This window comes from Diabrotica undecimpunctata, chromosome 8 (genome assembly GCF_040954645.1).
Source record: "Diabrotica undecimpunctata isolate CICGRU chromosome 8, icDiaUnde3, whole genome shotgun sequence".
NCBI classification, from domain to species: Eukaryota; Metazoa; Arthropoda; class Insecta; order Coleoptera; family Chrysomelidae; genus Diabrotica; species Diabrotica undecimpunctata.
In genome coordinates, this window is record NC_092810.1 from 94540993 (window position 1) to 94567265 (window position 26273).

Genomic DNA, 26273 nt, shown 5'->3' on the forward strand with positions numbered 1-26273 from the left:
TTTTTTTTATATATTTATTTTGCTTCAATCACTTAGGGTTATTAGCATAAGAAAAATACAAATATGATAAGGACATACATAGGCATATACAAAATATCAATTACATAATAATGTATACAATATATATTTTAAGTAGATAGGCTATGTATGTCCTGGCTCATCCCCTAAATCGCATCCCCTAAAATCGCAACCCCCGGTCGTAAGTTCCAAACGGCTTAACGTAGGATGACGTACGAGGGCTCGTTGGAAAGGGGATGAAAAATGGGGTTGAAAGCAGTATGTGCCGTGCGCATCGGAGCATGCCAAAAGGGCATTACGTCATATCTTTGTTTCTATTGGTCCGATCGTGACGTACGAGGGCTCGTTGGAACGGGGAGGAGACGGGGACACAAAAAACAAAGATGGCGGCAATGCTGCCATCTTTGTTTTTTGGGCGCTAGAACGTATCTTCGTTGCTATTGGCCTGATTTTGACGTATGAGGTGTCAAATGAAAGCGTAGGTGACACACAGAAGCCATGTCAACGATTAGTATGAACATTCTTCTTCTTCTTCGTCTTCGTCTTCTTCTTCTTGTCCGTACAGTGCCTAATAGAACGTGACATTCGACGTAGAACGTGAAATGTCGCGTGAAATGACGTGACATTCGACGTAGAACGTAGAACGTGACAGTTATGTGACATTCAACGCAGAACGTGACATCCGACGTAGAACGTGACATTCGACGCAGAACGTGAAATGTCGCGTGAAATGACGTGACATTCGACGTAGAACGTGAAATGTCACGTGACATTCGACACAGGACGTGACATTCGACGCAGAACGTGAAATGTCACGTGACATTCGACGTAGAACGTGACAGTTATGTGACATTCGACGCAGGACGTGACATTCGACGCAGAACGTGAAATGTCGCGTGAAATGACGTGACATTCGACGTAGAACGTGAAATGTCACGTGACATTCGATACAGAATGTAACAGGGTATCAAAGAGATCTTATACATAGAATTTTATTAAATTAGACATCACAATGTAATTCATCATTCAAAATCCTTTAATTTGATGGGTCATACGTCGATTTCCGCTTATCCGTTCAAAAGATATATGGTAAGGTGTCATAACGGCCGTTGTAATAACTTGGTCGAACTATAAATGCTTATTTATTGTTATTGACGGTAAAACAAAACCATTGGCATAGAAAAATCTCTTATCGCAGTTTGATCTCTAGCAAACCCTAACTCGCTCAATTTTGCACCAAGTGCTCCGTGCAGTATACCATTAGAAAGGTATTTTCATGTATATTACGAAAATTACCGACCAAGTGCGATACGATCATTATTTATGGCTAAAAACATCATAAAACGAACCAACGTCAAATTCCCAATTCTCTTGTACTAATACAAATTATATCTTTATAAAATTTATCTAGAAACTTGCCATATAAAACGTGACATTCTACGTAGAACATATTCAGTAGTAATGCGTAGGAGAAATATACATATCTTTCATTAAAATATCTTTTATTATTGAGTTACATATAGTACATATATAGTTACTACAAGTTATATATACAACACTGAAAGTTTTTTATTAAAAAAAGACATAGACATGTACAAGTATTGTTTATTTACATTACATTAGACAATAAGGCATGTAAACAGACAAGCACCTTGATTTATACTAATTTCCAAAAATTGTTAATACAGTTATTTATACAAAAATCCAAACACACACACATCTTCTGACTGAAGAAGTTTTTGTGTAATATTAACCGTATTTTTATAAAACATGTATTATATGGATAAAATTAGTATTAATCAAAGAATTGAAATTATATACAGAAATATATTAAATATGTTAAAAGATAGTGCATTTGTTAGCAAAACCGGATGAAGCCTCGTGATAACGCGGTACCGCATAATTCAAAACACGTAAACAAGTGTGATAACAAATTTTATTTTAATCATTGGAAAAACAAGTACACCGGAAAGAAAACCGCAGTTGCTACATTTTGTAAAATGTATGATGATATCAGCAACCACATTAACAAAATTCTAAATTGATAAAAACGATTCGCTTACCGCAATATCTATTTATTGTATACCATAAAAATTAGTTGAAGAAATAAAAATAAATATATAAATATGAGCATTTCTAGAACACAAGGTGTTGCTTATCAATGAAACGAATCAGTTGATGGTACCGTACGCGCATTAGGTTGACGCAACTTGGGCTCGCGTGGGGCGATATGCTGCTCTGTTCTTTAAAAGACCGAGGAGCGCATACGGTGTCACAGTTCGCATCGCAAACATACAACAACAACAACAAGTTCGCAGTAGTCAATACGGTGTGCAGTGACTTACATATATCTGATAAAGGTAAGCGGTTTTTGTCTTTTGTATATTTCTATGTATTTATTATGTCCTTTTTATCATTGTATTTTATGAGAATTGTACATCTCTCTGTTCGTATTTCATGCAGTATTTATTATGTCCTTTTTATCTATTTGGGTGTTGTAAAACATTTCACGTCTGCTATTTTTTATAAGAAGTATTCTCCGCTATTCGTATTTCGATTTCTTGTAGTATATGGTTCTTCTCTATTGCCGAGTATGTAATGCATCTCTCCATTCACGTTAAGCGGAAAAACTATAGTTTGTTCTATTGTTGTTGTAGATGGATCTATCAAAACTAAATAATTCATCCTTGGTTGCAGAACGTAAGCCAATAAAAAAACTTAAAGATCTGCAAATTGGAGAAAAATTTACCATTCACAGTGCAAAGGTGGTAACAACACAATTTGGGGATACAGTTCTGCTGGATTTGGGCGCTGACGTTGTTTTCTTACCACAGCGGGTAACCAAAGCCTACCAAGCAGCAATAACGGACCTCAACAGCGGAAACTATTCGCTGATATACGAAGGGGAAGTTGATATTGGAAAAAGCAGACTCCTAGCATCCTTTAAGATAGTTGAATAAGGTAAGTGATTTTTTCTTATTGTTTGTCTGTGTGAGTAGCCATAGCCATGCATATAAAACAAGTGATTAAACAGTCTGATGATTTGATGCACATTATTAAAAAGCTTAGTAAAATAATTTTCGATAAATTCACTGAAAGAGATCGTAAAGTTTGGACAAGACGGTTAAATAGTCAAATTTTTAGATGTAGTAAAGTAATTAAAAACAATAGACTATCCGTAGGAACAGTTAGAAAATTGCAAACTTACATAGGACATTTTAAGCATTTTAGACAAATTATTTTAAATTTTAATAATAAGTACGTTGGGTTGGGGCTTAATTCAAAATTGCGCAATAGAGTTAAATGGGAAAATGTCATTTCGTGTTTTGCTAGTCGAATTAAAACTGGAGTTATAGTTAATTTAGTGCATAAGGACTTAACACAGTTCCTAAATGATTGTTATATTATTTTTAGTAGAAAAATTAAAATTATTTTAAAAACAAATAGAATTCTTAAAGTCAATACTACATTTTGCGGCGAATTCATTAAAAAATCGAGTGATACCGAAAGTTTAGATTTAAAATATTTTAACACTAAAAATGCTATTATAGACACATCGACCGATTTACATCTTTGGTTTAGTGAAAATGTTAAGGATAAAATTTTTACAAAGCTGTCTGAATTTGCAGAAAAAGATTCGGGTGCTGCTCTGTCTAAAGTAATCTCATTAGAAGTCAATATTAATAAAGTAGAAATAGGAAACGGTTCATCGTTCATTGACTTGCCAAAAGAGATTAGCAATAAAAAGGCTTGTATTAATGTGCATAACGTTGATCAGGCTTGTTTTTATTGGTCGATTGTTAGCGCTCTGTATCCTGTTAACAAAAATGCTGGACGAGTTTCGAAATATCCACATTATTCTACTGTTTTGCAAACGGATAAATTAGAAAGCCCAATGCCAATAAACCAAATTTCAAAATTCGAAAAATCAAACGCCATATCTGTCAATGTGTTTGCATTAGAATTAAACGTAGTGAAGGACAAACAATTTTATGAAGTAGTACCTGCCAGACTGACACCGCAAAAGATGGAAAAGCATGTTAATTTGCTCCTAATACAAGATAAATATTTTCCAAAATTAAACGATTACGATGCTCCTCCAGAAGATGATGATGATCAGACTGAAATACGCCTTCATTATTGTTGGATTAAAGATTTAGGAAAATTAGTAAAATCGCAATTAAACAAAAACACACGTAAAAAATATATTTGCGATCGTTGTTTAAACTATTTTCACAGCGAAAGCAAACTAGCAGAGCACGAAGAAATGTGTTCAGATGTGAATAAATGCAAAATGACTGTTCCCAAATATGACCATGTGGCTTTTCGCAATTTTACATACAAACAAACAACTCCGTTTATAGTTTATGCTGATTTTGAATGCCAATTACATAATTTTACAGATTCAAATGTCTCATTGAGTAAAACAGCAAAATATCAGAAACATGTACCTTTTAGTGCAGGTTATTATTTGAAATGTGCTTACGATGATAGTTTATCTTATTTTAATAGCTATAGAGGTGAAAATTGCATGGAGTGGTTCGCAAAAGAAATGGCCGAAATTTCCAAATTTGTAAATTCCAAAATAAAGACAATTGTACCTATGGTCGAAAAGCCCAACACAAATATGGCAACTGTTTGCCATATTTGCGAAAAACGCTTTTTGGCTACAGATACAATTGTTGTAGATCACGATCATTTTACGGGACAAGTACGGGGATTTGCGCACCAAGCATGTAATTTGAACTTTAAAAAATTGTTTGTCGTCCCAATCGTATTTCATAATTTTAGTGGCTACGACTCGCATTTTATGATTATAGATCTTTGCAAGCATGGGCACTTGAGCTTACTTCCCATTAATAAAGAAAAATATATTTCATTTACATTACAATCTGACGAACATCAAATTAAATTACGATTTATTGATTCACTTAGATTTATGGGAGCTTCACTTGATGAATTGGCATCTCTTTTAGATATATCAGAAAAGAAGATTTTAAAACGAGAATTTAGTCAAGTAGATAATGATACATTTAATTTGTTAACTTGTAAAGGAGTATTTTGTTACGATTATATTGATAGTTTGTAAAAATTGGATGAAACTTCTTTACCCACAATTAACCATTTTTATAATAAGTTAAATAATGAATACATTAGTGAAGAGAAGTATGCTCATGCCCAAAATGTTTGGCAGAAATTTAATTGTAAAAATTTGGGGGAATACAGCGATTTGTATTTAAAAACAGATATTCTGCTGTTGGCTGATGTGTTTGAGCAGTTTCGACAAAAATGTCGAGACACATATAAATTAGATCCAGCATGGTATTATACTATGCCAGGATACACTTGGGATTGTATGTTGAGATATACACAATGTAAATTAGAATTGCTAAAAGATGTGGATATGATCTTGTTTATGGAAAAAGCCATAAGAGGTGGGATATCTGTTTGTAGCAACAGATATTCGGAGGCCAACAACAAATACATTTCGTCGTATGATCCCACACGGCCCTCTAAGTACATCCTCTATTTAGATGTAAACAATCTGTATGGCTGGGCCATGAGTGAAGCTTTACCAATAGGAGGATTCAAGTGGATCGAAGACGTAACCAAATTTGGTGTTGGTAATCTTCCCGAAGGCCATATAGATATTATGTCAATACAGGATGATGCAAAGGAGGGCTATTTTTTCCAAGTTGACTTGGAGTATCCACGCGAATTACACGACAAACATAAAGATTTTCCATTTGCTGCCGAACACCGCATTCCGCCGGGTTCAAAATTGCCAAAGTTAATACCAACTTTATATCACAAAACCAAATATATTATGCATTATAGAAATCTTAAACAGGCATTAGCCAACGGGTTAATTTTAACAAAAATACATAAAGTTTTGAAATTTAATCAATCTGCGTGGTTGCGACCGTATATCGAGTTAAATACAAATTTACGGGCGGCAGCCACCAACAGTTTTGAGAAAAATTTGTTCAAATTAATGAATAATGCTGTGTTCGGCAAGACCATGGAGAACATAAGACGTCATCGTATTGTAAAATTATGTAAAAAATGGCATGGAAGGTACGGAGCCAGAAATCTGATTGCAAGTAGTCGATTTCACAGTCGTACGATCTTTAGCGAAAATTTGGTTGCCATTGAACTAAAGAAAGCAGAGGTATGTTTTAATAAACCCCTGTATATAGGCGCAGCAATCCTCGATATATCCAAATTATGTATGTATGATTTTCACTACAACTTTATGCTTCCAACGATGGGAGAGAAAAACTGTTCATTGCTGTACATGGATACAGATAGCTTTATTTATGAATTGCAATGTTCAGATGCATATAGAGAGGTTTTAAAGGCGCATCCAAGTAAATTCGATACCTCAGACTATGCCGAAAACAACCCATACGAAATAGAAAGGTTAAATAAAAAAATCCCCGGATTAATGAAGGATGAGGCAAATGGGAAAATAATTACACATTTTATTGGATTACGATCAAAAATGTACACATTTAAACTGCAAATAACTGACGAGGAGAGGGAAAAAGAGAGACAGCGTCTAGAAAGAAAACAACTAAACAAAGAGAGAATTGAATGTGACATAGGAAATTTGGGAATAACGAAAAAAGCAAAAGGAGTGAAATATAACGTCGTTCGAAATAAAATTACGTACGAAGACTATGAAAAATGTCTTAAAGAATTCAAAATTCAAACCGCGAGCCAAAGATGTATTCGGTCGTACCAACACTCAGTATTTAGCATCGAGCAATCCAAAACGGCTCTAAGTCCTTATGACGATAAGAGGTACTTAATACCAAAATCATTTAATACGCTTCCGTGGGGACATTATCTTGTTGAATAACATGTATTTGTTGTTGCAGAAAAACAGATAATTGGTGTCAAAATTCGTTTGATCATGTCTTGTTTGATACTACTTGGTTCTTTCAATGTAGATGCACTATGCATAAATAATTATCTTCTTTTAGTATATGGCTACTCATAAGAACAAAAAAAAAAGAAAAGATCACTTATCGCAAAGTTTTTGTAAATATAAAAAATAGTATTAATTTTATAATGTAAGTTTTAATAATAAATTTGTGTAATCTTACATTTTTTGGTTTTATTTATGTTAGATTACAAATAAAAGACAACATATTTATATTAATATTATTTATTCAGTTAAATCATTTACAACTTTAATTTTATAATAATATACAAATTCCTTTAAAGCTAAACTTAACAAAGTGTTTGGACAAATATTGCAATATGCTGCGAAGGCTTCAACTGGTCCATGTAAAGAGTCTATAGCACCAAAATTGTTCTTGATGAAAGTTGAAATGTTTATATAGTATTCGTGAAATTGTAAACTCTTTAACAGCACCACTCTATGCGACATCATGCTCTGGTCTGCTTCTATAATTTGGTTGACGTCATCTTCCCACAAATAAAATGCGGCTCCAAATTTCTCGATTGTCAGCAACTTTACATTTTCCATCACCAATTGTCTTAGTTTGCAAAAATCACCACACATAAATTCGATGGGATCATACTCATCTGCATAAGTTGGTAGATCTGCTTGGAAAAAATCACTCATTTTTTCTTTAAACCACTCAATTATGGCTTTCCACTCGAATGTGCTTAAACTGATTCTGTTAAAATTACCATGTTTACACAGAATGATGGATGGTGAAAAATCTCGAGCTGGAGATAGACCAATTTTTATATGGAGAGAGCTCATTGGATATGTAGTTTCCAATAAACAATATACTTCATTTGTGGCTGCTGCTTCAAATTTTGCCAATACTCGATCTAATTCGGCGCCAGGACTAGGTGGTTGACCATCTTCATCGTAGCCAAATTCTATACTAAATTCACTGCTATCATCATCGAAATTAACAGGCTGACTGTCATAACCACTATCTTGAGAGCTCATCATCATCTTCTTGTTTCGAATACCGTTGACGAAATGGGTGTAAACTGAACATCGTAGTTTGTCTTAAATTTATACTTTTGTCATTCCCCACTCCTTGTGGTTGATTGTAAGCCTTTTTTAGAAAAGTGTATGTCTACGCGGCGAATCGAAATATAGATCCTCAAACTATATTCGATTTATTTATCCAGCTGTTGTGTTTGCTATCCATTCCTAACCATTTCACATACATCTTATTGCCTTTTCGTCTGAGTACTTTTTCGACCAGGTATATGTCAGGGCTTGATGTTTTCTGCAATTCTTCTTCGTAAAAACCGCCACTAATCGGCGCACCTTGCATGTCTTCGAGCAAATACGTTATAGGATTTGTTATCTTAACTTGTACAATTTTAAATAATTCAGTAGTCCAATTGGGCGTGTATGCCTTTTCGAAGAAATGTTTTGCCTTTGATACACGTACAATGTCGCCAACTTTAAACTTTCGTGGACCGGCAATCTTTAAATGAGTATAACTTTTGTTTAAAATGGCTTTTTCGTTGGATTTGTTAACCTTAGACGGTTTGTATCCTGTTTTACTGTGTTTTGTGTTGTTGTATTCCTCGGTGATTATGGGTAGAGCATCTAACCATTTGTACGATCCATGTAAACTGAAATACTTGTACAACTTTGCTTTCAACGTTCTAATAACTCTTTCGCAAATAGCAGCTTTTTTGATCGTGTAGGTGCTGTAATGATTAATTTCATGTTTTTTCATTAAATTTTGAAATTTTCTGTTGTAAAATTCGGTTCCGTGATCAGATTGTAAGTTTTTTGGGACTCGTCGAGTATGAGCGAGAATATCCGAAAATGCCCGAGTAATTTCCTCACCAGTCTTCGTTTTTAGAGGACGTGTCCACACAAATTTTGAAAAACAATCAATTACAACTAGTATTAGTTTGTAATTTTTATTTTGATGTGCATAAGGACGCATTTCAGCCAAATCCATTTGCCACAAGTCATCGATTCCTTTGATTATTGTTCGACGACGAGGATAGTTTTTTCGTGCTGGTTTATGCAATTCGTTCACCACCTCTTTCTTTTCTTTAGACATTATTTTTTCATCGCACCTTCCACTACCTTAAGACGTTTGTCTATATCCCATGAATGAACGCTATCTACTATGCTTTTTAATGATTGTTCCACTTGTTTTATCCTCTGTTCCATCTTTATATCGTACATCGTATGCTTTGCAACTGTTTCTGCAGCAGATTTTAGATTGTTCCCCATATCCTTTTTCAGTGTATTCAAATCATCTTTGATTATTTTTTGTAACTTTTGCTCGAGCAGTGGAACTGTAGTTTTATGAAGCTCCTTTCTCACGTCGTTTAGTCCGATTGCTAAATCCTGTATGTCATTAGTTTTTTGCTGCAATTTTTGCTCGAGAAGTGGAACTGTAGTTTTATGAAGCTCCTTTCTCACATCGTTTAGTCCGATTGCTATATCTTGTATGTCATTAGTTTTTTGCTGCAATATCACACCATGTGTTTGAATTAATGGATAGTGCAGGTTACGCAACTCATTGATTTGTTTATCAACGTATTTTTTCGTTGCAGCATCGTCATTGTCTGATGGATCCTTGACATTACAAATTTTCACATTTTCGGCATTAATATTTCCGTCAGACGTATGTGGAAATGTAACTCGTGCCACCTTTTGGGCATTACTACTACTACTACTGTTACGAGAGTGATGACCGAATTTGTCGACACTCATAGTGGAAATGATACTGACATTCTCAGTTACTCTATTATATTAGCTTCTTTTAGTTCATTGATGATTGCTACGATTTCGTTGTCGAGAGATGTGTTGCCGGCGTCTTTCGAAGCCACCAATAGTTTAAGACGTTCAACTAACTCATTTGGATCATCCCAATAAATATACTCCATGGGAGCAGTGTTGTATGTTAAACGAGAGTCATCCAATCCCGTTCCTTTGGTCGTAGATGAAGATGATCGTGTTGTTGTTGCTGTTGTTTTCGTTCTGTGTTCGAGTTCTTTTTTGGATCGAGTTGCATGCTTTTTCATTGCTGCATCAGATGGTTTGAATAGAGGTTTAATAATAGAATGGTATTTTTCTCCACTAGAACCTTTAAGACGTCCTAAAGTATCCAGATGAATCTCTGTGTTTTTCAACAGTGTTTTATACTTTTGTAAATCCTCATCATTATACTGTTCAGGGTTGGCATAAAATAAAAGTTGATATAGACCTGGCGTACCACCTAACCTACGTTCTTCTAAATCACGTTCTCGAATTATTATTATGTCTCCATTGCGTTTGTCAAAGTTTATTCGACGTTTTCCCATTATCCAGCCACTAATAGAATCGTAAAATGGTCCATAGTTTTTATCAATTTTATCGTCTTTTATTAAATATTCTTTTATGTACTTGTGACTTATTGGAGGATATTGATCAATATATTCGTCTGTGGCATCCATCGGAATCTCGATTGGTTCTTGAATAATGTTTTCATTAGGTACCGCTAGATCAGGTGCATCAAGAAATACATCATCATCATCATCACCATTCTTCTCCTCCTCCTCCTCCTCTTCCTTTTTCATTTCTTCTTCTTTTTTAACTTGTTCAAACTTGTTAGTGATAGTATGATGTAACGTTTTTGATGATTGTGCAATATCTTTGAGAGGTTTCGAGAGTGGTTTAAACAGTTTATTTAGGGACTCATCTTGTTCTGTTCGACCTAATTTTAATGCCAAATATTTTTTGCGAATTGATCTAGCCAATTCGGCGACTTTCTTCTTGCGAAGCGCAATGGCAACCGTATCATCTGACATTGTGATGACAACTAAACAATTATCTTACAATTTTATATATTTATCAAATCCTTTGCGATATCGGCCATTATTGAGAGCAAAATCTTTTATAATTACCAGAGTACCATACCTATCACACCAACATTCAGAACAAATTTTTTTAAATTCATCAAATGACATGTCGGGTGATACATGCTCATCAAATACATGCTTTAAATTTATCTCATCTTGCTTGAATAGTACAATCATGTTACAGTTGTCTCTAATTAACTGCTTCGGTATTTTTGAATATGTTTGGCATAAATAAGCGGCATCGATATCTTTATGTCTGCACATGGAATAATACTCGCGAATCTTTTGCTGACCATCGCATGCAACATCGTCAAATAAAAACACAGAGTGAGGTTTAGCTTCGCTGGGACTAATAATTTCTTCGTTGTCTTTAAATGGGTAATATCCTACACCTTTAACTTGCGCTATTACATCTTGCAGTAGTTGGTATTTCGGTTGAAAGAGGGATTTCGAATAAACATAGACATTTTTAAACTTGACGCCATTCGGATTGAATAGAAGAGATAGCATAACATTCGTTTTGCCGCACCCACTTGGACCGCAAATAATCGCTCTGAATGAATTCGGTAGTAATTTACCATGTTTACTGTTGGTTGTTTTTTGGACAATGTCCAAATTATCAATTGGTAGCGTCTGCTCTTGTTGAACGACCTTCATCATGTGGCAAGTGTAGTACATAAGTACGGTAATATATATATTATAGATGTCACCACTTGCATGGCATCAGTCCAATGTTGGTCGTTGAAGGAGGAGGTCTCGTGAACTCTCTAATTAATAAACTTCCAGTTGAACTACATATTCCTGGTTATCAGTATTGTGGACCCGGAACAAAACTAAAAAAACGTCTTGCACGTGGAGATCCAGGAATTAATCCATTAGACGCAGCTTGCAAACGACACGATATCGCTTATTCGCAGCATTCATCTCTCGAAGAACGCCACAAGGCCGATAAAGAATTGGAAGATAGAGCTTGGGAGCGCTTCAAGTCGAAAGACGCTAGCTTTGGTGAAAAAAGTGCTGCTTTAATTGTAACTGGTGGAATGAAAACGAAAAGAAAGTTGGGGATGGGATGCTCTCGTCGTCGTGGAAGACGAGGACGTTACTCTTTCAATCGAGATGTTGTCCCAAAAATTGCAAAGTCCATGAAAAGAGGAGCATCGTTAACAGATACTGCTTTGACGGCTGTACGAATAGCAAAATCCATAATCAAAGGACTTGGTGGTCGTAAAGAAGTTGATGTTCCACGAGTGCTACCACTAAAATCCGGAGGTTTTCTACCCCTCATACCTCTATTTGCAGGCCTTTCCGCTTTGGGGGCTTTAGCGGGGGGTGCAGCTGGGGTGGCGAAGACAGTAGTCGACGCTAAGAATGCTCAAAAGAAATTGGAGGAGGATATTCGCCATAACAGGGCAATGGAACACATCGGTTCGGGTCTGTACCTACGTAAGAAACCGAGCGGTGGATTCGGCTTATATTTGAAAAAAAACTTCCAATAAAGCTACCCAATCGTCCGCTATATGATGTGGAGATTGCACATTATGCGAAGAAGATCCTTAAAATACCACATTTTCGAGGTGTTTTCATGAATGACGCTCTGCCTAGAGACGGTCCTCGACAACGAGAATGTGCAATAGTAAACTTGGATGTGTCCACACATAACGGGACACATTGGGTAGCATATAGAAAGATAAACAGCGACGTAGAGTATTTCGATTCATTTGGTAATTTGAAGCCGACCAAAGAACTTGTTAAGTATCTGGGTGGTGCACGTGCCAACATTTCCTATAATAACCATCAGTATCAAACATACAATCAAATTATTTGTGGACATTTATGCTTAAAGTTTTTATATAATGGAGCCTACTAAAAGTACAGAACTGCTTATGGGCCATATGTTTTACAAAAAATGTTTTACAGAATTCAGTAAAGAAGAACTAAAATGCATACCGCTAGATTATATTAAACGAACTGTACGACCTTACGAATTGTTACAAATATGGCATAAATTGCCTGAAGAATATCGAAGAGAATTTAACCTACAGATACTACTTCCTTGCTTCGTACATTATAACAGACCGGATTGGAGGACTCACTGGGATGGCCCACCTGATTCTCAAGCTTCATGTTATTTTTGTAAACTTGCTTTGGAACAAGTAAAACTATTAAAGTAAATATTGTTGTTTTTTTCTAATATAATAACCTATTAATACATTGACGTGAGTCAGTCATCATGTCGCAGTTGTTGAGAGTAGACAGCACCAATTACATATTCTCATTTCAACCTCCAACACCGATCGTGTTGGATCCGAACAAAGATTATGAGATAGCTCTTCGATTTTTCCATTCCTACAACAGTATACCAAACATTGAAAATAACAAGTTTTATTACTACAATGACAAAAACAAATTGCAACAATTTGATATCCCCGATGGATGTTATGAAATTGCCGATATTGAAGAATACATACAACAGAAATTGGGTGCTGATAATGTGCTTAAACCCGAAACGATATTTAGTCTAAAACCTAACCATAACACGTTGCAGTGTCAAATTTTCAGCAAATATAAGATTTCGTTTAAGCAACCTGACAGTCTTGGTACAGTATTGGGATTTTCTCCTGCAATACTAAATCCAGGACAGACGCATTCTTCAGATCGACCTGTTAGGATTATTAAAGTATCTAGCATACGCTTTGAATGCAACATTAGTACCGGAGCCTTCGATGGTAACAGACCTGCTCACACGATCTACGAATTTGTCATACAATCAAATCCTGGGTACGCAATTGACGAAACTCCACACAATTTGTTGTATTTACCTGTTGTACCGCAACGAGAAATTACCAATATCACAGTGTTGGTTGTCGATCAAGACGGACGACCTGTAAACTTTAGAGGAGAACAGAGCACATTGGTGCTGGAACTTAGATCAAGAAGGAAATGGGATTATTAATAAGACAATCTACTGCCCATAGTACACCATTAGTTGAGCAACCGTCTAAGCGGCAACATCTTACGTCCTTATCTAAGCGACCACATCTTACGTTTGCAAACAAATTATTTTTGCAATCACTTGGTTTTAAACTGAAAACATGACAACTATGTATGGAAAACGATCACGTTCAAACAGCATAATGCCACCAATATTTGATATTTATCGTAAGCCGATGTTTGACGAGTCGATTCGAAAGGCCGAATACCGAACATATGCACCATTCATCAAATCATTCAATTGCAATGACATTGTGGAATTTAGCATCAATCAAGTCGACTCGTTCTTTGCAATGAGCGAAACCTTGTTATGCATTAAAGGATCGCTCGCAATTAACGGAACTGGTGACGTTAAACTAGCAAATAATGTTGGTGCTTTTCTTTTCGATTCGTGTACGTACAGCGAAAGCGCAAGGGAGATGGAAACAGTGCGGGATCCTGGTATCGTAAGCGCTGTACGTGCTATGACATGTTATACTCAAGAAGATTCCGGTCATATGGCAATGGCAGGTTGGAATTACCCTAGGGATCCAATTCTACACGCTGCTGATCATTCATTCAACATACAGATGCCTCTTAAGCATGTGTTCAACATTTTCAATGATTATCCTTTGATTACGTGTGGCCGTCAAACAATAAGACTAGTTCGAGCTCGAAACGACAACGATTGCATAATTGTCAAAGAAAAAACTCAAGGCCAAGTTACAACTGTTAAGATTAACATTACCAATATTGAGCTCAGAGTCAAGCACATATTTCCCAATGATGATATTAAATTGGAACTTATGAAATCCATTCAACAAGATCAACCTATAGTTATTCCGTTTAGAAAGTGGGAATTGCATGAATTACCAGCACTTACCAAAGGCGCTAGACGTGAAGTTTGGGCTGTAAAAACTAGCAATGCAGTGGAAAGACCCCGTTATGTCATTGTTTTCTTTCAAACCAACAAACGTGACAAGAATTCAGCTGATCCCACCTTATTTGACAATGTCGATATTCAAAGTATCAGATTATCTTTAAATGGAGAATATTGGCCAAACGAGAGAATGCAGTTGGATTTTAGCAAAACTGACTACAATGAGGCCTATTTCAACTATACCGAATTTTATCCTAGCTACATACATTCCCAACAAAAGCGACCTCTACTCGATTTCTCAGCTTTCAAGAATCACGCATTGTTTGTCATCGATTGTTCGAAACAAGAAGAAAGCATGAAAGCATCCACTGTTGACGTAAAACTCGATATTGAAGCGAATAATGGTTTTCCCGAAAATACCAAGGCTTATTGCATTATAATTCATGATTGTGTAATGGAGTACTTCCCTCTCACCGAAATTGTAAAAAGTCTAAATTAGATGCATAAATTGTCAGTAGTGAACGAGCAGTCATCATGAGAGTAGCATTCGTAGACATTCAGGGATTCGATGTGGACGGATGGTTTGTTCCCAAAGAACTTACCATTGAAATAGGTTTTAAACGAAGTCATTACATCTTTTTGCCTCAGAAACCATTTAATGCGCTAAGTAATGGGGATAAGAAGACTGTCTCATACGTGGAGAAAAAACTGCTTGGAATTCGATACTCTGATGGACAAGTAGAATTGTCCAAAATCAATGAAATACTAGAAACCAAGTTGTTGTATGCAGCAGATTACATCTACGTTCGAGGAGAACAAAAAGCAGAATATTTGGATAAGAAACGTCACGTTTTTGGAGTTTTTCCCATTATTATTGATGTTTGCAAGTTTGATGGTACGCCTCGTGCTACTGGAAACGTTGGCCCTACTGCAAACCCATGTCATGCCGCTGGATTATTTTCATGTACCGAAAGAAATGTGGATCGTCTACGTCACTGGTTTGCCAATAACATAATACCATTGTAATTTTTGTATATGTATAAATAAATATATTAGAAATTAAACGCTTTTTTTTTTTTATTTAAAACATCTTTATTGATTGAGTCTTATATTACATGAAGATTCAAATTTTCTTCTTACAATTTCAAAAATAATTTTTAAAATTAAGATAAATACAGATGCTAATATTACACAGGACATTGTAAAGACATTATCTATTTCACTTTTCATATATTCGCTGGTTGTGTTGTTGTTGTTGTTGCTGCTGACACCCGTGGTGTTGTTGTTGTTGTTGCTGACAAACATGGTATTGGTTGAATACGTCTTAATGGATATGTAGCTGGTGGCAGTTTTCTACAGGCCCAGGTGTCTTGCTGCTGCTGCTGCTGTAGATTCAACTCTTCGGGTTTCCACGTTTTGTTGTCAAAATGCAGGTTATCTAATTGTCTTGTAATATGTTTAAAATCCTCATATGATTTAATGTCGATCTTTAACTGATCAAGTTTTCTTTGAAATTCTATTACTCTATGTATGTACTCGATGGGATTCATACTACTACTAACTATGTCCTATGTAGAATGTCACATTTTATGTCTAGCAACATCTTGACTAACACATAACTGCCACGTTCTGCGTCGAATGTCACGTTCTACGTCGAATGTCACGTCCTGCGTTGAATGTCACGTGACATTTCACGTTCTACGTCGAATGTCACGTCCTGCGTCAAATGTCACGTCGTTTCACGCGACATTTCACGTTCTGCGTCGAATGTCACGTCCTGCGTCGAATGTCACGTCCTGCGTCGAATGTCATGTCCTGCGTTGAATGTCACATAGCTGTCACGTTCTACGTCGAATGTCACGTCCTGCGTTGAATGTCACGTGACATTTCACGTTCTACGTCGAATGTCACGTCATTTCACGCGACATTTCACGTTCTGCGTCGAATGTCACGTCCTGCGTTGAATGTCACATAGCTGTCACGTTCTACGTCGAATGTCACGTGACATTTCACGTTCTGCGTCGAATGTCACGTCCTGCGTCGAATGTCACGTGACATTTCACGTTCTACGTCGAATGTCACGTCATTTCACGCGACATTTCACGTTCTGCGTCGAATGTCACGTTCTACGTCGGATGTCACGTTCTGCGTTGAATGTCACATAACTGTCACGTTCTACGTTCTACGTTCTACGTCGAATGTCACGTCATTTCACGCGACATTTCACGTTCTACGTCGAATGTCACGTTCTATTAGGCACTGTACGGACAAGAAGAAGAAGACGAAGACGAAGAAGAAGAAGAATGTTCATACTAATCGTTGACATGGCTTCTGTGTGTCACCTACGCTTTCATTTGACACCTCATACGTCAAAATCAGGCCAATAGCAACGAAGATACGTTCTAGCGCCCATTTGGCAATGCTGCCATCTTTGTTTTTTGTGTCCCCGTCTCCTCCCCGTTCCAACGAGCCCTCGTACGTCACGATCGGACCAATAGAAACAAAGATATGACGTAATGCCCTTTTGGCATGCTCCGATGCGCACGGCACATACTGCTTTCAACCCCATTTTTCATCCCCTTTCCAACGAGCCCTCGTACGTCATCCTACGTTAAGCCGTTTGGAACTTACGACCGGGGGTTGCGATTTTAGGGGATGCGATTTAGGGGATGAGCCAGGACATACATAGCCTATCTACTATTTTAATTATTGAAGTATTGTATTAAATTTTATTGAAAAGGTTTATAGTTTTCAAGAATTCTATCAAGTCAGCTACGTATTTAGATTCTCCTAAAAGTTCTTTTAATGTTTTTGGAAAGTAATGATATAGTCTTTCCACTGAGTATATTGGACATTCAATCAAAATCTGCTTCACTGTCACTTTACATTCACAAACAAAACAAACTGGTTCCTCTTCTTTCTTCAACAAGTATTCATGTGTTGTAGAAGTGTGTCCTAATCTAAGACGTGTCGCTTTGAAGGCCAGAAGTTCCATGGAAGGACGGAAGATTTTATTTCTATCAATTTAGTGGTGCTTCTATTCCATTGGTTTTGCCAAACATCGTGCAATTTTGATTTTAAGTAAGGTTTTAAATCCAAATGCACCGTTAGATTTTCCACTGATGCGGCTGTATTGGTTACTGCTGACCTAGCTAGACTATTTGCTTTTTCGTTACCATCTATTCCAACGTGTGACGGTACCCAGAGGAACTCTACTGTCAAATTATTTTGGTATAAACGGTATAAAATTAACTTAATCTGCTGTAATGTTGGATGTGAGGGATAAATCTGAGAAATTGATGTCAGACAACTAAGTGAATCAGATATTATAAGAGATTTGGGAAGTTTTTTTTCTATAATATAGGTTAGGGCCTTATTGATGGCAAATAGTTCTGCTGTAAAAATACTTGTCTTAGGAGACAATTTATAGATGGAATGTTCATGATATGTCACAAAGCATGCTCCTACTCCATTTATGGTCTTAGATGCGTCCGTGTATATAAAATGGTAATTTTTGTACTGTGTGAGAACATGGAGAAAGTGAGTTTTAAAAAATTGGGTATCACGTTATTTTTGTTATATGCTGTAAGTTTAAGGTTACAAAGCGGAGAGGGAACAACCCAAGGAAAACATAAATTTATTTCACAGATAGGATAAATGGGAGGTAGTTCAATATTAAAATCGAATAAGTATCTATTAGCTCGTTCATAGAAAGGTACAGGACCCCTATTTCTTTTTCGATAGACCTCCTGGAACCTGTCAGCAACAGCATGATGCCGAAAATTTGTTATACAGTACATTCAACCAACTTACACCTCTAAGCGATTAACGGAATTCGCAGAAAACCTTTCGTTGTAGTAAAAGACACGGTAAACTGCACTGCTGTTCTCCATAATGGAGAACGGCATTGCAGTTTATTGTTTCTATACCTAAAATTTAGCACTTTGCTAAATTTTAGGTATAGAATAAATATATGTGTCATTTACCCGTTGTTCATAGTTTTGCATATTTTGTTACATTTTTTTTTTTAAATAAATAGTATTCTTGCGTAACGTTATTTAACGTAAATTTCTTTCACCTACTTGTTTAATAATTTTTGTCTGAAACAAATACTACGGTGCTAAGGATAATTTATATTCAAAGTAGATATACAGAGTACTAAAATATCACTTTAAATTTTGATTAAAAAATACTTAGGAGTAAACTAGAACATTTTGTTAATTTAAATAGTGATGATTAGACTGATCATATGTCTGTTCGAGTGTACCGTTTTCGAGACGTCTGCGATTACGGATTAAAGTTAGGGTTTTGGTAAATATATTTAACTTTTTATTTTCAAATGAAAATACTTGTACTAAAAATAAAATAATTGTGGGAAACATTTTAATTTGTTTATGTACAGTTTCCAACCATTTCCAAACTTTTTATCAAACATAATTAAATTACAATCGGTATTCCTAATGATGATTTGCTAATTTCCTTAATGTGTTTATGATCTTTGTAAGCGGTTATATTATATTTTACCTTTCAAGCACAACAGTTAGAAAGTTTCTGTCATATTGATCTAAACTCAGTATATTGTAATTCAAACGTGTAGTTTCAAGTGACCACCATGCCTAGACGTAAGTTGGATATTGATGAATTAATTGCAATTGTGCATAAATACTTTACCATGGAAAGAGACAATGGTGGACCTTTAAAGTCGTTATTATGTATAAATCAACGTGTTTTTGGCGCCCTCGACATAAGTGAAAGTAAGCTAAAAACTGTAATGAAGACTATCCAAAATTCTTAAGAAAATCTTACTGTGACTGAGTATCACGAAGACAAGAAAACAACTCGTAAACTTTGTAGGAGCATTGACTTACCTGATGGAAAAAAAATAGAACTTTGCAATATTTTGTAATAAATGCGTGAAAACAATTAACATTGAGGACTAGCCTTGAAAGTATGGAAATTTAGGATTTAATTTTAAAAAAGAAGAAAATAATAGGTATTAGTAATTATGCGAAAGGAGTAGTGTAGTTCATAAAAGAATTAAATTTTTGAGAAAATATACTAGACTTAAATCTAAAAAGGCAACATTCGTATACTAAGATGAAACATGGATATTTGCAAAGAGTGGAATTAAAAAAATTTGGCAAGATGACAGCATAAAATCAATAAAACATACAGATAGCGAAGGTAAAAGACACATTATTCTTCATGTAGGAGGGAAAGAAGGCTTATAGAAAATTTGATTTTTTCTTAAAAATCAAAATCTGCTGATTACCATGAAAACACGAATGCAGATATATTTGTTACGTAGCTTGAGAAAAAACTGTTACCTAGTCTGAGTGAAGCATCAGTTATAGTTTTAGATAATGCACGTTACCATTCGGAGATTTTGGAGAAACAACCAAAACAGTCGTGAAACGTACCGAGCATAAAAAATTGGTTGGTTAAAAATAATATTAATTTTTTGGAATACGCCTTCAAATCAGAGGTACTGCAAATTTCGAAACGTAATGAAAATCCAACAGTTTATATAGTTGGCCAAATTGTATCACGTTATGGACATCAAGTACTACGGTTACCGCCAAATCACTGCCAGTTTATTCCCATCGAACACATCTGGGGTATATGTAAAACGTATTATGATAGTCACGTTGAAAGCAGTGGATACATCGACAATACTTAAAGCTCTTAAAACTCAAACTCCAGAAATATGGGCCAAAACTGTAAAATAAATGTGAAAAATTAATAGGAGAGTGGTCGATTCAGGAAAATAAAATTAGTGAAATTAATCCAGTGATTATATCCATTATTTTCATAATGGTAGTGAATTTAGTGATGATGATGATGATTTATAAATTTAAATAATCAGTAAGTACACTATTATAATGTTATTTACAAAATAATTGTACAGCAGGTTAACCATTATATTTATACGTTCATTATTAGCCAAATAAACAATAATTAATAAAATTCCACTTGAATTTTTGCTCTTCATTTGATACAAACTAACTCAGCTTATACAAATTAACTGATAACACAGGCAAAAATATTCTAAACAAAGTAAGTACCTAATTAAAAAGATTATGGAGAACTCGCATTGAAAACATTGAAACATTGAAAATCACATTAAAAAAAAGCAATGAAAAACAAAGAAATAGTTTAGTTTCCAAGAACTACAAAAAATCATATGACAACATGCAAAATTAACAACAGTAGAAGAAAATAAATGGTTTTATTACTTCAGTACCTACTAGGGCTCCGCAAAAACACTAAAAAGAAAGATAACTTATCTATAGTATAAGATACTGAAATTGCAATATCCAGGTAATTTTATTACAGTATCAAACAAACACACCTGGAATTGATAATTTGGGAAAAACATTCATAAAATACCCAATATAGACCGAGATAGATAATTGAGGTTATAGACGGATCATAAACTCCCGTTAATAGAGAAAAACTTAGACAATGATATCAAGATCAATTGACTATATTCAAAGAATTCCAGTCCTGTACTCCATTACAGTTTTTGAACCTTACCTGCTCGATTTAATGATTTGACTAGGTTAAGTAATTTTAAATCAAGGTGAATATATTAAGATTGCTGACATCCCACACAAGTATAAATTAGTTATATATTATATCTAAAATGTATTGGTAACATAAAATTAAAAAATGTTTTGCAGTTTACGGTTGTTTATAGCATGATAAATAATAAGAAATATACTAATAAACAGGAAACTATTTAATTTTAGTGCTAGGGATTATCTTTTTGGATTACAGGTATTAGAATTATTACATTTAATTTCTTTGAATAATAATATTTCCGCATCACGATACTTGAAGGGCACTGTTGATGAGTAATTACTGGTTTTTCAAATTCACGCTAATGATGTCGTTTTGAAGAAAAACTATAACAAAGATAAAACGAAGATATTTTGGATGTTTCAAATATTTGACATCATCATTAAATTGTTTTAATATAGTAGGATTATGACAGACGCTGTATAGCGTATTTTTTTTTTGGTTTATGCTACACTATGTACCGAATATAGTTCTCATAATTTTATTACTTCTCATATTTCTATACCAGCATAACTGGAAATACTCAATGCTTAAAAATATTTTCTTTAAAAAGTTTAGTATCGAAAACCTATGCAGCTGAATTTTCAGATCTCAAATCCCTAATTCTAATGGGCCACTCAGCGTGAGACATCCAATATAAATATTTTAGTTAAATTTTAAAGCAATTTGCTTAAAATAATTTCTGAATTTAATAGATTACCACGTTAACAAGAAGTGTAACAGGTAACAGGCAATTTTCCGGATTAGAAACTATTTACCTACAAAAATTTACCTATCTGAAGTAATCAGTTGACGGGTGTTCAAAAAGATGCCGGTTATGAGTTCATACACGTCAGAGAGGGTATATACACTCCAAATAACAACTTCCACTGATAGAGATGGCACTAAAGGAATTATTGGTAAACATTTTAAATACGTCTTTTTGCTGATTCCTTTAATACTTATATTGCTATTACAATTTTTTATCTGGACTGCTAATACCTGTTTACCATGAGACTAATGTTATGAAAAATTACTGTAACATACCTTTTATGATTAAATTAAACAGGGTTGGGGATATAGAGTTCCCTCTTTTTGTTGGAAATAGTCCTGTTGTAGAATCTTGGAATTGTGATTCTTCTTAGGAATATTGTATTATTAAATCTAATAGAAATGTAATTTTTTTAAATTTAATTTAATAATTAAGAGTTTGCAGTTCACTAACCATTTTTGTTGATTACCAGAATTAAAAGTATTTTTAAAATATTAATAAAAATTATTTCCAGATTTCTATTAGGTATATTCTTTTACGAGGTCAAAAGACCCCAGTCTACAATCTACAATTTAATTGCATATATTGTAGACCTTTCTGTTTAAGTCCTTTTCTTATCTTCCTATATATTATCTGTACCAAATTTTAGTCTCTCTTTAAATTTGCCAGAATTTTGTATGCGGTATTTATGCAAAGTATTTATTGACTTCGCTTAGGTAACTGTTTATTCTCTCTGTGTTACTGATCTCCTTTCTTATTGATTTGATCTTCTTTTTTGTGGAGACTCTGGTTCTATATTTCTTTTCACATTCTTCTAATTCCTGTAGGGACGTGTTCTATTATTTTGTTGATTTTTTTAATTTTTTCTATATTTGGTTGGTGCTCTATTTCCTTATTTGCCCAGACGGTATTTTTCTGTTTGAACTCGGCATTTGTTATGTTTCTTAGTTGAGTTTGCCTACTTCATAGTTGTGTGAATACGTATATTATTTAACGTTGTAATCTTGATAGCTATATTTTTTCTTTGTCTCTTAATTTTTATGGCAAAAATCGGCTTTAGATTTTTTTTAGGTACTTAACAAAGTGTTAAAGTTAATTTTAGTCTAAAGTATATTTAATGTGACCATAAATATTTATTTTCTAATTCTCCCTACCATGTCCGTATTGCTCTTGTTCTATCTAAGCGTTTTTATTTCTGCATTTGTACTTGTGTATATCTATGGGCGGGCATGTTTTCGGCGCTGAAGTACCTGAGGGTCTTAAAAGTACCCTTGTTTTGGACGCTGCCAGAAGGATTATCGCAGGTACCAGATATTAGATATAATTAGGGTTTAATGATGGTCATTGAAATTTACTTAGTTACTAGTTATTAGTTTGTCAGAGAATAGTGAAAAGTGAACATGGAAATTTCAACGTTAGTAAGTAATCGTGGTAAAATTTTGCTCAAAGTGAACAGTTTTACTTTTTCTCAAGATAAAGTACTAAAATCGGGAGAAACATATTGGAGGTGCGTATTACAGGGTGCCGTTTTCATCTTATGCAAGCTTGGTATCATAATATCGGTGGTTGTGGCTTAATTCGGGAATATAAATTGGCAGACAGTGAAATATCTAAATGGCTGAAATATATTTTTGGGCTGCCATTTTTACCTCCCTCAGAAGTCGAAGAATCTTTCATATATGATTTTATGGCTATTCAACCAAAGGATTCAAAAATTGAAAAGTTTTCCGACTACTTATTGGACAACTACATTGGCGACCACGCAACATTTCCGTCGGAGATGTGGGCTGCGATGAGTGAGAGTTTACAATTAACAACTAATACTTGTGAATCGTTCCACTCGCGTTTTAATGATAATTTTTACCATGCTCATCCAAATATTTTCCATTTTATTGATGTTTTAAAAAATTTTCAAACTGAAACATTAAAATTAATAGTGTCTGTAATAGTGAAAGTAATAGACTTAAAGATCCAAAGAGTAGAAAAAAAATTATGTTCGTTAGAAATAGAATACATGAGTATCAAACTAACTGTATCGATCGATTCCATTTCGTAAAATGTATGTCGTATTTCTTTCAAAGTGACAAATAAACCTTATGAAACCTTATTCTTTTTGCAGTTCTTCAGTATTCAAAACATTTCAATTTTAATGCCTTCTTTAATTTTAATTCTTGTCGATGGTTAATATTATATTTCGGAAAAAAACATAATTTTTCAAAACATATATTAATATTTACGTTAATGGCATTTTATTGACCTTAAATTAAAACTAGTAATGAGAAAAATATAAAAAACCTTAATAATGAACAGGGGCGTTTATTACAAGAAATTTAACAATATTGGGCAATATACGGTTGAGGTCTTTGACACTGTTCAAGGCTCTTTTTAAGGGCATCTGAAAAATGATGAATCACATCATAGCATCTTGTACGACAATTAGTATTAGATTTTTTTAGATACTTAGCAAAGTGTTGAAGTTAATTTTACACTTAAGTATATTTGATGTGACATGTGATTTTAATCACCACCATAAATATTTTCTTTTAATCTATGCCTATTTGTAAATTTATTTTCCAACTATTTCTATTTCCTACCATGTCCTGTTTACCTTTGTTCTATCTAAGCATTTTTATTTTTGCATTTGTACCTGTGAGCACCCGGTTTAAGTTAAGCCCCCCCCCCTAAGAGCATATTAAGTAAAAAATATATAAAGAATAGTGAAAAAATGTATTATAACTTGTTTTTTACACACAATACAAAAAATACAAAACACTAATTTAATAATTAAATTGCCACTTTAAATATATAGAATACAATAATTATTGTATAAATACACAATATTTAATGATATTTTTCATTATATTTAGATATAAATACTTAATATTAGGATTATGATAAAAGTAGACAGAACGAGTCTGTTGCGAGTAGCATGCGCCTACAGGACTGTATCTGCGGCGGCCTTGTGGACTATCACGGGCTGTGTTCCTGTACATGTATTAGCTGTATAAAGAAGACATCTCTATGAGAGAAGGGAGCAGTTGACAACAGCCATAAGAAAAAAAGAACGGGAAAGATCAATGAATAATGGCAAGAAGTGTGGAACAACACATAAGATGTTGCCCAGTGGACCAAGATGCTAATCCCAAGCCTAAGGGTCTGGGTAGATTGTCTGGTTTAGAGCGTCTCTTCACGGGTTCAGAAAGACAGATACAGAAAAATGCCTATACTTCGAATATTCCGACACTGTTACTCACACAATGCTAGACTGTAATAGATCTACAGTGGAGAGAAACAGAATGTATAGAGAAATAGGTATAAACTATGTGACTGTGAAAGAGATGATTGTGAAGATGACAGGAAGTAAAAAGCGATGGAAGAGTGTTCACAATTACATCCGATTAGTAATTCAAAAGAATGAAGAAGGGAAACACCAACCGGACCAACGACTGAGATAAGACCTTCATAAGAGAAGGGAGAGTTCCAAAAATGTCAGTTTTACAGCGGCCATCCCACTTTTGAAGTACGGTACATTCAACAGTCAACTGCGCACAAGTGGGAGTTGCTGGGTTTAGTGGGTAGGCAGGATAACAGATACCAAAACCTTTGGCACTGCTATCTTAAGTACTTTAAATTAAACTAAATCCAAATTTTAAGGAGAAAAAGAATTTCGGTGCCCAATTAAACCCCCTCAGGCAAATTTTAGGTGCGCCACTGATTTGTACTTGTGTGTATTTATTACCTATTCTTTTTTTAGTTCTTTAGTATTCAAAACATTTAAAGTTTAAAGCCTCATTTAATTATAATTCTTGTCAATGGCTAATATATTTCGGTAAAAACATAATTTCCGAAAACATAATTATTATTTTCGTTAAATTCAATTTATTTGATCTTATATTAAAATCTAGTAATGAGAAAAATAAAAAAACGTTAATAATGGGCAGGGGCGTTTATTACAAGAAAATAAACAATATTTGGCAATTATACACTTGAGGTCTTTGACTCTGTTCTAGGCTCTTGTTAAGGGCATCCGGAAAATGATGAATCACACTATAACATCTTGTACGACAATTAGTATTAGATTTTTTTAGATACTTAGTAAAGTGGTAAAGTTAATTTTAGTCTAAAGTATATTATTTATTGTGACATGTGATTTTAATCACCATCATAAATATTTTCTTTGAATATATGCCTATTTGTGGATTTATTTTCTAATTTTCCCTACCATTTGCCCTTGTTCTGTCTAACCGTTTTTATTTTAGC

General features: G+C 34.5%; 1 protein-coding gene and 1 long non-coding RNA gene across 2 annotated transcripts in view; one reads left to right on the forward strand and one right to left on the reverse strand.

Moving 5' to 3' along the window:
• The window catches only part of LOC140447774 (uncharacterized), a 495584-nt gene that overhangs the window by 57659 nt on the left and 411652 nt on the right, over positions 1-26273 (reverse strand). The window lies entirely within an intron of this gene.
• LOC140448234 (uncharacterized) lies at positions 1022-5107 on the forward strand. Its single transcript, XM_072541340.1, has 2 exons — positions 1022-2378; positions 2676-5107. Exon 2 carries the CDS (start codon positions 3026-3028, stop codon positions 5105-5107), a length of 2082 nt encoding a protein of 693 aa, XP_072397441.1. The 5' UTR covers positions 1022-2378; positions 2676-3025.